Source organism: Pagrus pagrus, assembly GCF_965226575.1.
Source record: "Pagrus pagrus genome assembly, chromosome: 20".
NCBI classification, from domain to species: Eukaryota; Metazoa; Chordata; class Actinopteri; order Spariformes; family Sparidae; genus Pagrus; species Pagrus pagrus.
Genome location: NC_140207.1, coordinates 19023417 through 19035662, shown reverse-complemented (window position 1 = coordinate 19035662; position 12246 = coordinate 19023417). Strand labels below are relative to the sequence as shown.

At 39.8% G+C, this 12246-nt stretch overlaps 1 protein-coding gene across 2 annotated transcripts; it reads left to right on the top strand.

The window, feature by feature from the left end:
• Nucleotides 1–974: 974 nt before the first annotated feature.
• LOC311249063 (leukocyte elastase inhibitor-like) lies at nucleotides 975–9170 on the top strand. 2 transcript variants are annotated; one of them, XM_084339765.1, is made up of 10 exons: nucleotides 975–1083; nucleotides 2728–2909; nucleotides 3937–4020; nucleotides 4363–4503; nucleotides 4840–4957; nucleotides 6363–6505; nucleotides 7434–7511; nucleotides 7796–7885; nucleotides 7967–8141; nucleotides 8457–9170. In XM_084339765.1, exons 2-10 carry the CDS (start codon nucleotides 2733–2735, stop codon nucleotides 8681–8683), a joined length of 1233 nt encoding a protein of 410 aa, XP_084195891.1. In that variant the 5' UTR covers nucleotides 975–1083; nucleotides 2728–2732; the 3' UTR covers nucleotides 8684–9170. The 2 variants fall into 2 exon arrangements, with proteins under 2 accessions (XP_084195891.1, XP_084195892.1); XM_084339766.1 differs by lacking the exon at nucleotides 3937–4020.
• The last annotated feature ends 3076 nt before the right edge of the window (nucleotides 9171–12246 follow it).

The window sequence follows — 12246 nt, the reverse complement described above, 5'->3', positions numbered from 1 at the left end:
AATGCTGAGAAATGCACTCTTGTTTTTTGAATCACTGTACTGTTGAAATAGAGAATAATAAAGCTAGATTCATATTTCAAATGGAATAAAAAACTTAACAAAACAAAAGAGTTTTTCACGTTCGGAACAATGTACAATTGGATTTATCAAAACTGAGACTTGCAGGTTACATTAAAATGTCTCTTTTTTTGTCTTGTCAGAACAAGTGAGTGATTCATAATGTTGTCGATAGCAACAAACAGACGTGATGTCATAATCTTACACACACCTTGATGAGAGATGACAGATTGCATTTTCAATCCTACTGTGTCTTCAAAAGAGCGTGGTGATGTGAATGTATTTGCTGTATACCCGGGACACCGTTTCACTTATTGTATTTGAGTATGTTCCACTTTACAGCAGTTTAAGTCTTTGAAAATGATTTAAGTGCTGTTTTCATTTTCATTTTTTCAAATTGTGAGAAAATGGCATTTTCATTATAGTGCAACTTAAATAAAACTTACTAGGCATGTTATAGGCTGCATTGTCTATACTGCATTTTCATTTTCGATTTTGATTCTAAATTTGAATATTGTCTCCACAGTCTTAGAAAATATCAAATTCCATTATCATGGTCATCTTCCAATTCTCACAAAAATGCATTGTTGTCTCCAAAAGGCCCCCCACTTCCTCCTTTACAGCGGTAATAATAACTACAGCCATTAGAGGTCCCCACCTAAAAAGAAGAATTAGTAAGGGTTGTGATGACCTGCTTTCACAATAAACCTATTTGTTTTTTTTCTGATGAAGATGTGCTGTTTTCTTAAGATGGTCGCTCACAAACTAAAGGACATCAACATAGTGCATGTTGGTTTTTATTTGCGTTGTATTATTTTAGATAGTATTGTATTTTGACACTTCCTGTTAAACGGACGTATTTTATTTTGGAAGGGTTTGGTAAACGGAAAAGGAGCTAATTGATGGGGAGTTGATAGAGAAGGGTAAACGAGCAGGACACGGAAATTCACGGATAAAGGAAAATAACTACGGTGTTGAACTAAACTACAAGAGTGAGTTATTAGCCCGGTTGAAAGTGGCAACAAGGTAAAGGCTTACGGTACATTTATGTTTATGTTGAAATTTAAGTTAATTTTATGTAAAGTAAAGCTAAATGCCACAAGTTAATTATAGATGATTATATACATATTTGTTTTTATTTTAGCTCTTACGTTTTTGTTGTTGTTGTTGTTGTTGTTGTTGTTGTTGTTGGTCATAAAGAATTGCTGAAAGGAATAAAATACTTCAGACCACCACCAGTAAAGGCTTCATTAATTTCAACTGGTGCCACACGGACACATCTGGTGGAACATGACATTGATGTTGGAGACGCGGCACCGATAAAGCAGTTCTCTATCAAACCTCCCCTGAGAAACGAGAGCAGTTGGACGTTAAATAAATGTTGGACAATCTTGCCAAAAAAGTGAATGCCAAAATCTACCAGCCAAACAGACTAGCAAAACGGCTATCCTGCCCTCGGATGGAGGATTATGTGGTGGTTAGTGCTGCAAAGATTATAAGTAAACTTGATCTCTTTAAAGGTAACTGGCAAACCCTATTTAATCACCTGGCCTGGGAAGACCTCTCCCCCTCATGTTCCAGATCAGATCTTTGTCAGAGAGCTTTTGATGATGTTAAAGCTCTTCTCACCTGAGCTCCTGTGCTTGAAGCCCCATGCCATTGCAGGTCACAGTGAATGCTGGTAGTAGTCCTACCAGTTTAACTCCCACCAGCTGAATTACTCAATGGTAGAGGCAAGACAAATTACTTTACCATGGTCGGGTGTGTCTTTGACTGATATTTCTACTTTTCACACTTTTCTCAAGTTGCGACAAGACCTTTATGATATTGGGTGTGTCAGTCTTTTATAAGAGGTTGCTCAAACAGAACAGAAGGCGTCCTTCTGCTGATTTTTCAGAATCACTTGTGACTTGAAGAGTATGTCTGTCAGTAAGTACTGTTACTTGATTATTAATTGATTTTGATGATGATGATGTGAAAAGAGGCTTAATATGCAACTTGCAGTTCTTGATTTCTCCCCTTTTCACCCGGTTTCCAATGACAACATGTCAACCAGTGATGGACGTTGTATTGAGTCTGGTGATATTTCACTTTTGTTTAAATCTGAATCAGTTTTGATTCGTGAGGGAAAAAATGACTTTTAGGGGAAAGTTGTTTTCTTTATAATGAGCTGCTCTCAGCTAATCTTTTTCAGTAGCACCTCATCCCTAGTCCCCAATAGTATTGGGAAGGGAACAAGTGACGGAAATGTTTTACTTTTAGCAGTTAAAAAAAGTTATATTAACATATTAAACCCCTCAACCTCATCAGCAACAATCTCTTACGCAACATCAAATATGTATATACGACATAATCTCAAGTTGCATGTTAGAGACTTATTTTGCCCGGACCCTCGTGCTAAAGGTATCCCGTTCAGCAGCTTTGTAATCCAGCCGTGAATTGCAGTGTCTTATTGGAGACTTTGTAAAAATAAACCCATAATGATCCAATGCTGAATGTCTTCTGTGATTATTTATCCATTTTTCATGTTGTTATTGCTGTTGTTGTCGGTAAGATTGGCTTTGAGTTGTTCATATGTCACATAATCAGTGTGTCTTGTCTAAACAGGAGACTTACACGCTACAGTTTATCATGTGTTAAATAATGCACTGTCATTCTTTTCTGTATTAGACAAAATGGCAACATCAACCCCGCTATCTGAGGCCAACGCCACCTTCGCTCTGGCTTTGTTCAAAAAGCTGAGTGAGGACAACAAGACCGCGAATGTCTTCTACTCCCCTTTCAGCATCTCTTCAGCCCTGGCTATGGTGATGCTGGGGGCCAGAGGCAACACAGCCACACAGATGTCAGAGGTACAGAAGACTCACACAGACACACACTCACGCACACACTCACTCACACACACACACACACACACACAGTTACAGTTCTCATGTGAAAACACCCATTTGGACTACAGTGTTGATATGGTTTTGATATACACCCAGATGTCATGTCAGGACAGTTAATCTGGTGCATCATCGTGTTGGAGTTTTGCCACCACATTATTGCTTCAGAATGATAAGAAACAGGCATCGAAGTGTGGCAGAGAGGCTCAGCTGAGACAGACACCGCTGAGTTTACAACTCGTGCTGTGACAAGTACGAGCCTCTCGTCCATGGCGCCTTAAGTACTGAACCCTCAAGGACCTAGTTTATATCACTTGGTAAGTGTTTGATTAAGAGAGGTTGCAAGGGCCCGAAATGGTATAAATTTCAAATTAATGAAATGAATCATATATTCCAGAGTGCTATCATCTGAGTTTCTGTTGTTTTCCCCTAGTAACAACCCCATATTTAACATAAAAACACTATGAACTGTGGGTAATTCCCTCAGGTAAAGTCAGCAGAAATGCATCCATCCACCCACCTATGTGCTCACACTGAGGTCTGTGGATTAACCAGGGCAGTATTTATGAAAAGAGACAGATTGCTATCTAGTTCCATTAAATTTGAGAGAAGACGTCTCAGCGACAGATATCTCCAAAACTCTGTAACTCACACCAAAACACTCTAGATGGATGAATAGCACTACAGGTAAGAGGAAAATATGAATTTTTGATTTGCAACTGTATTCTCTAAGGCATATTTTTTATTCTATTTGTCAAGTCATGTGATGTTGATGAAGCAACATTTGCCATTTGGAGGCTTCAAAGTGTGGTGGTAAATGTTTTGATGTTTCCAAGCCATTCAACAGAATTTTACTTGCAAGTGATTCTGAATTTGTGCTCATCAAAACAATGTAATTCTCCCTGAGAGTTGTATTGAGGTAAACATGTGGGTACATGCATGCCTTAACAGTGAACCTATTCATAACAGAAACTGTTGTTTGCAACCCCAGGTCCTCCGCTTCACTAAGACAGAGCAACCGACAGAGCAGGTGCAGATGATGCAGCAGGTCACCCAAAAGCCACAGATTCCACAGGTTTGGCCTTTGGTCTCTTTACAGCAACTAATGACACAGTGACACCTAAATCATCCAGTTTTGTCCATTAATACCAGACAGCATTCCATGCAAGCACATTAGCATTGACAAATTGAGTAGTATTTATAAAAGGACAGCAGCAATATCCGAGTATTAATTAACTCTGTCAGCAGTTTTAGCCGTTAAGTTGCAAAAAGTGTTCAGTTTTCTATTAATAGTTGCCTCAACAGAGCGTATGCATGGAGAAGCAGGGTTAATGATGATTTTTGGTGTCTATTATCTTTAGCACAAGGTAGCTCAGTGTGTCTTTATCATACGCATGTCTTTTCTGGCTGTTTGCAGTGCCTGAAACCCCAGAGCAGTCAAGATGATGTCCACGCTAAGTTTGCCAAACTGCTGAGTGATCTCAACAAGGCAGATGCTCCGTATACCCTCGGTGTGGCCAACAAGCTGTATGGGGAGCAGTCCTACCAGTTTGTTAAGGTGTGTGTATGTGTGTGTTAACCTGTTGTGCAAAAGCGGAGTGAACTGCAGCCCTGTAGTTTGTTACCCAACCCAAAAAATTGAATGTATGCCTCACCATTAAAATCAATCAAACCTGCCATGCCGTTAAAACAAGGTGCTCCCTTTGTTGCTCAACCAGCCAACTGTCGACAGTTAGATGATCAGCTCATAGTGAATGAGCGCATTCAGCTCTCCACTCATGCTGCCTTTATTTCAAAATAAGAGAGAGTAGTATAAGAGTGTGCTCCCTGTATTGGTTAATGTGGGTATTTAGTTGTGGTGTGACTATTTGAATGTGCTGTTTTATCATTCTAGGATTTCTTAGCAGAAACCGGAAAGCACTACAGCGCTGAGCTGGAGTCTGTCGACTTCAAAACCAAAGCCGAGGCGGCCAGGGTCAACATCAATAGCTGGGTGGAGAAGCAGACGCAAGGTAGATCTCACATTTACTAATCATCAAACAACCAAAGCAGCTGAAGCAAGCCTATTAATTAAACAAGCTTACCTAGCTGGAAGCTAACAAACTAACTTATACTAACAAAGCTTTGTTCACACATAAAGATTAGCAAATTCCGCCTCATGATTAAACATGACTCTCGAAACAGCAAAAAGCGAACACGATGAAACAGAAAAAGACAGCAAATGTTTGAAAGTATAAACAGGAAGAGTGAAACTAAAGAGATTCAGTCATAAGCTACAAACGTCTTTCTCTCAGATTTCCTGCACAGACATGAGTTGAGTATTGATTTGAAACACACCTGTTTGAGGGGGAGACGGGTGCTTGTTACAGGTTGGCCGCGGTCGTGAGATGTCCAGTGGGACGCGGACGGCGGCTTGGCTTATCAATCCTGTCACTCAAAAAGGCCACGCCTCTAATTACTAAGGCTTCAAGCCTTGATGATATTAAATGAGTGAATGGTATAAAAATTATCCCCCCGTACAGTTGTCATGAAGAGATAGATTAGGTATACGGACCAAAACCGTTTTTTGTAACAGGCTGTAAACTTGCTTATTTCTGCTGTAAAGTTGGGCCTTTTAATGTGGACTATTTCAGGGATTGACTCGCATTTGGAGCCAGCCTCAAGTGAACATTTGAGGAGCTGCAGTTCTGGGTACTCAGCCCTGGAGGATGGTTGCCGTTCTTGGATACAGAAGTTATCTAATGTCAGACAGACTTCTCTTATACATTAGTAATGGGAAATGACCATTTGACTAATTTTGTTTTGTAGCAGCAGCAAAAGCATTTGACAAGTCAGCATAAGTCACCATTTGAAGCATGACTTGTTAAAGTTAATTTCCCTTTCTGACTATTGCGCATATGCACGAGATGAGATATCGATGCTGAAATGTGTATTGCGCAGCCCTACCATAGTCAAGCCTTCTCCATGAAAGAAATTATATCAGTGGAGCCCTTGTGACTGCCATAGTACTGTACCTAATTCTATATTAATAAGTCCCTTTCTCTCAAAGTACTGACCCTTCTCCTTAAGCTATTTCAGAGTTCACTGCAGCCTTGGTGCTATTGATTATTTGGTTATTTCCAGTGTCTCAAACATCAAGTTTACTGGTAGAGACTGTTTGTTTCTTCATCCAGCAGACTAAAAGGGCATTGCCATTTGTGTACTGAAATCCTCCCCAGCCACTGTAAATCCTCAGGGACCAGTCCTTGGTCCTTTGTTAATCTCTTTTCACATGTTGCAATCAGGTCACATACTTTAAGTCAAAAGCGTTACATTGTTTTCTATATGTTTAGTTTCCCAGTTTAATTTCTATCCAATATCAAGCAACGTTGCTAGATCCTGTGGATGATGGTGGTTTTGCTCATTACTGTTCACCAGATAAAATCAAGGACTTGTTGGCCCAGGGTGTTGTGGATGACATGACCAAGCTGGTACTCGTCAATGCCATCTACTTCAAAGGCAACTGGGCCAAACAGTTCAAGGAGGAAGTTACTGAGGATGCTCAGTTCAGAATCAACAAGGTAACACAGCACAAAGACAGCACTGAACGAAGAAACACAGGAACAAAAAGCAGCATTCTGGGTTTATGAAATGATTTTGCTTGATACTGCACAGTTTACATGAGGTTTGTAATTCTGTAGCTGGCACTCTGATAGTAGACATGTTGATTATAATAATAATGATAAATTTTATTTGTAAAGCACTTTTCATAAAGTAATCTCAAAGTGCTACAGAAACCAGAAACAAAATAAACAAAAGACTAAGAGAAATATCAGACACATTAAAATCAGCAGTAGATAAAACAGCTAAAGGAGGAGATGATTCAGCTAGGTCTAAATGTACAGCTTGAAAGTGATACTTGTCATTATGATGCATCGTGCTTGTAATTCAATCTGCTGCAGCTTCACATCATCATGTAGAAATGAAACCATTGGTGTGCAAACTGCACCAAACTTGGAAAGTCCACTTTGAGGACAGTGCCAACGTTGATGCAATGTCCTTTAAGTGTTTCATGGAGTTTTTGTTTTAGACATGGAAAGTCAAGTATTTTAACTGATTCTGGGGAAAGTTAACGAAAGTGGTCGCTAAAGGACAAGAGTAAGACAGGAAATGACTGACTTCTTTTCTTTTAGCCCTCAGATGCATTTAAAGACTGGGCGATACAAATATCTGTTTGGGAAAATTTCCATTTTCCATATACAGTGGAACAGGACCCCAGTCCCCCCCCGCAGTGAACATCACTAGGTTAATCATGTGTCCATTAGTGATATGAAACTATGAATGTGCTGATTAATTCAGCTCACAACTATGATGTGTGTTTAATATCATAAGTCGGAACTATAATGATGGAATTAAGCAGAAGGCCATACATGCTGTTCAGAGAGTGTCATTTCCGAGGGAATGAATGACTCCAAGAAAAGTGCTCGTTCTTTTTGCTGTTTTGGTTAGAATGACGCAAAGCCGGTGAAGATGATGAGACAGACAAGTAAATTCCGTTTCAACGATGTTCCTGAGGTCAACTGTAAGGTATGTCCATGTCCATGTTTGTCTGCCATGAGATTTGATATTTGAATATTTTGTGAAGAGTTTTAAATGAAAAATGGTGGACAGATTAACCCAAAGAACTACTGGCCACATTTTGGTGAGTAGTCAAACCATCAGACTCATGGTTTTAAGGATAATTTCCAAAGCCGTAACTATTAAACTCATAAAAGCAGGGACTTTTTCAGAGTCTTTTTTTCAGTCAGACTTTTTTTTTTGGTGTTTACTTTTTAAATGAAATAAAAATAAAACAGAATGTTTCTGGACAGATCCTAGTGATGCCCTACAAAGGGAACGACCTCAGCATGCTCATCTTCCTGCCTAACGAGATAGAGGATGACACCACAGGCTTGGAGAAGGTAGGACAAATATACACACACAGTAAACAAATGCACAATTTTTAAGAGACAGACTAATAATTGAAATTGTATCCACACTAGCTGGAGAAGGCGCTGACCTATGAGAAATTTATGGAATGGACAGAAAAGATGTATGAAGTTAAGGTGGAGGTGAGCCTGCCTCGATTCAAGATGGAGGAGAAGTACAACCTGAACGATGTCCTGATCAGCATGGGCATGGTGGATGCTTTTAATCCTGCAATGAGTGACTTCTCTGGTGAGACATCTGTCATAAGTATATGCTGAATAATTATTTCAAGAGCACAACAAGACGAATAAGAGACCTCCACTTACCTTATGGAAATCCAAACATCATCTGTTGACAATCTAAGAATAGATTAGAGAAGTGCAGTGAAAAGACACTCAAATGAAAACATTATCCATCACCTGGTAAACAAAATTTAAAATGATTAGTCTACCGAAAACAAAGTTTGCAAAACAAGCATGATGTAAATTGAAACCACTCATGTAGTCTGCAGAATGTATTTACTGTGCGTGGAAAAGCAACAGACTCTCTCCTCTCTGCTGACAGGAATGTCTACCACCAACGACCTGTCCCTGACGAAAGTCGTCCACAAGGCCTTTGTGGAGGTCAACGAGGAGGGAACCGAGGCTGCTGCTGCCACTGCTCCTGTCTTTGTAGCCTTATCCTTTATACCTACTCCCATCTTCAAAGCAGACCACCCCTTTCTCTTCTTCATTCGACATAACGACACCAAGAGCATTCTCTTTGCTGGCCGGTTCTGCTCCCCTGAGTAAGCAGACCTGTATGTCCTGAATGGATTATACAATGGGCCTCCTATAAGAGCAGGAGCCACAATCTCTTTTTGGTTGGTTTGGTCATTTTGCATCTCACTTTTGCCCAGTTGGCTTGTTCAGTAATCCATCCATGCTTATAGAGCAATGTGATTTAACCAGGAGAGGGACATATCTGTTGTAGCTACAATATAAAAGACCTATTTCAAGACTAGTATTTTAAGGCGGTACAATATGTGACATTTCCGCACTACAATGTCTACAAGTGACTAGACCTATGTGTTATATTTGGATGCGGTGTGCATTCATGTTTCCAACAATGTTCAAACCCTGAGAAATCTGCATTTTATTCAGTTATCTGCAATTACACGATATGCATGCTAAATATGTGAGTGAAGACAGAAGAGTTATGTCAGAATGTTATCGCTTCCATTAAATACAGACTGTTTCCCTTGCTTTAACCAACATAATAAAGTGTGGTATGAATCAATGTGTGTCATATTAATGTTTCATTTATGAATCATTGTTTAACGGACATAAATAGCAAGTTAACTATACAGGCCTACTTCTGTGCAAAGTGCCAGTCAAGTATGTTTTAATGGTCCCATGAAAAACAATGAAACCCTTCTTGGACATTTCATGAATTTATAAAACCTGCCCGGACGCCCCGGACAGGATGTAAAAAGTGGACATGTTCGGGGGGCAAAAGAGGACGTTGGTCACCTAGATGTTAGCACATTAGCATCCAGCAGCTTGTTTACATTTAGGGACTGACCACGTAAAAGAGAAAGAAGAAGAAATAGAAGAGATTTGCTGCTGTTGAAGTGTACTAAGACGACATGTGAAACGTAAGTGTCACATTATGTTTTGTTCATATATTTTATCTTAGTTAAATTACGGCGGTTGGACGTGCAGGACGTGCAGGATCTCCTTCCATGTCTACCAACCAGAGGAATGAGGATATGGTCTCGTTCACTGCTTTTGATTTATCCAGCATTCCTGATCATTTTCTATCAAGTGTCTCATGTCAAACAGCACTGAGGGACTGTGTAGCACAGTTGGGGGACCCTGCCGCCTGCCAGCTTGCTGTGGATGCTGTGTATACACAGTTCTGTGACATTTTAAAAAAGGAGATGCGAGAACAGATTCCTCACAGAGATGTCATTATTCAACATGGCTGTTCTAACAAAAAGAGGAGGAGTAAAAAAGTTTGGTGGACAGAGCAACATTCCTCATTATGGAAGGCTTTATGCTCAGCAGAGAAGGAATGGACATCTTGCCCCACTGGTCCAGTTAAGACACAGGCTAAAGCTGTAATGAAGGACATTCAGAAGCAGTTTGACCGTTCAGTCCAAGCTGCTAAAAGACGGTACTGGAGATTACAGCAGGAAAACATCCAAGAACTAGTGAGTAACGACCCAAGGGCCTTCTGGCAGCAGGTTAACCAGCTTGGTGTTGGTAGTGAACGTCACCCGGAGATTCCCTGGGAGGTCTTGAGGCCTGATGGGACCGTACAGACTGATAAATATGCTGTTTTAGAAACCTGGAGATGTGAGTTTGCCAGCCTGTTCCAACTTAACAATCACAGTGACCCTTCCAGCAGAGTTAGAGTTACTGCATATGCACATAACCAGGGCTCCTTCATGAACCAGCAGATTACAGAGCATGAGATTATAAGGGTTCTACAAGCAGCTAAAAAAGGTAAAGCTTATGGACATGATGGGGTGCCAGTTGATGTATTGAAAAATGGTAACACACTGAATATTTTATATAGGCTCTTTAATTATTGTTTTTCAAATGGTGTGGTACCAGAGCTCTGGAAATATGGTATTATTAACCCTATCCCCAAAGCTGGGGGAAAAGATAACAGAATACCTCTTAATTACCGAGGAATCACTTTGACATCTTCTGTATATAAACTGTTTTGTTCTGTACTGTATAATCGTATTGCTGAATGGGCTGAGGCTAACAATATTATAGCAGACGAGCAAAATGGGTTTAGAAAGAAACGGAGCTGCCTTGACCATATTGCTACTTTAACTACAATCATAGACACAAGGAAAAAGTTGAAGAAAGCTAGTTTTTGTTCTTTTATTGATTTTTCTAAAGCCTTTGATCATATAGACCGAAACATGCTCTGGAATAAGCTGTCTGCACTAGGCCTACATGGTAATATTTTTAGTAGTCTTATTGCTTTGTATGAAAATGTCAAATGTTGTGTTCGGGTTAATGGATGTCTCACAGATTGGTTCCCAGTTGAGATTGGAGTTAAACAAGGGTGCATCTTATCTCCCATTCTGTTTGCCTTGTATATAAACGATCTGTCTTTAGCAATTAAGGCCTTAGGTAAAGGTGTCTCTATTGGTGATGAAAAAATATCCATACTGTTATATGCAGATGACATTGTTTTGATTTCTGAAACTGAGGAGGGGCTTCAGGAGATGCTCAATCTTGTCCATAGCTGGTGTCTGGACTGGAAATTGAACGTAAATTACGATAAAACCAAAGTGGTGCACTTTAGAAATCCATCAATGCCCCTGTCTGAGTTTAGTTTCTCCTGCGGCTTGTTCTCCTTGGAAACAGCTAAAGAGTATAAATACCTGGGTTTGATGTTAACTGAATTTCTAGATTATAGTAAAACTGTCAAGAATTTAGCAATGCATGCGAATAGAGCTCTAGGTGCTATCATAGCAAAATGTAAATGTATGGGTGGTTTCCCCTTTAAATGTTACACTAAACTGTTTGAATCCCTGGTCCTGCCTATTCTGACCTATGCTGCTGCTGTCTGGGGTTACAAAAGTTATTCTACTGTTAATGCTGTGTTTAATCGGGCATGTAGATTTTACCTAGGTGTGGGTAAATACACCCCAAATGCTGCTATACAGGGTGATATGGGTTGGAAAACTCCATGGCAACACCAGTGGTCTTGCATCTTTAAAAACTGGCAAAGACTCTGTGGTATGCCTGATAACCGATTATGTAAACGTGTTTTTCAGTGGGCGGCTCATTTGACAAATGTAAAAAACTATGTGCAAATGGTAAAACGATTTTTTGGTTCTATGAATTTATCTCATCTCGCTCGTACAGATATGGTTTACTCAAGTAACGATCTTAAATGTTTTGATATGGCAGTGTCAAAGGCAGACGAGGAATCATGGCTACAGTTAATAAACAAACCAGAAGGGAATAAATTACGCACTTACTGCCTATTTAAGGGTGCATTTGAGACAGAGCCGTATGTAAAAAATATATTATCAAGACAGCTTAGAAGTGCCCTTGCTAAATTTAGATGTGGAGTTGCTCCTTTAGCAATAGAAACTGGTAGATATACGAACATCCCAGTGGAGAGACGCTACTGTACTTTATGTGATACTGGCTCCATTGAATCAGAAGCCCATGTTCTTTTACACTGTGTTATTTATATGGACATTCGCGCTGAACTATTTAGTACACTTTCTAAGTATGTTAATTTTAATGATCTTGATGATACAAATAAATTGTGTGTCATTTTAGCTGGTAAACATTGCATCAAGGAATGTGCCAAAGCCTGCCACCTCATCCTTCAT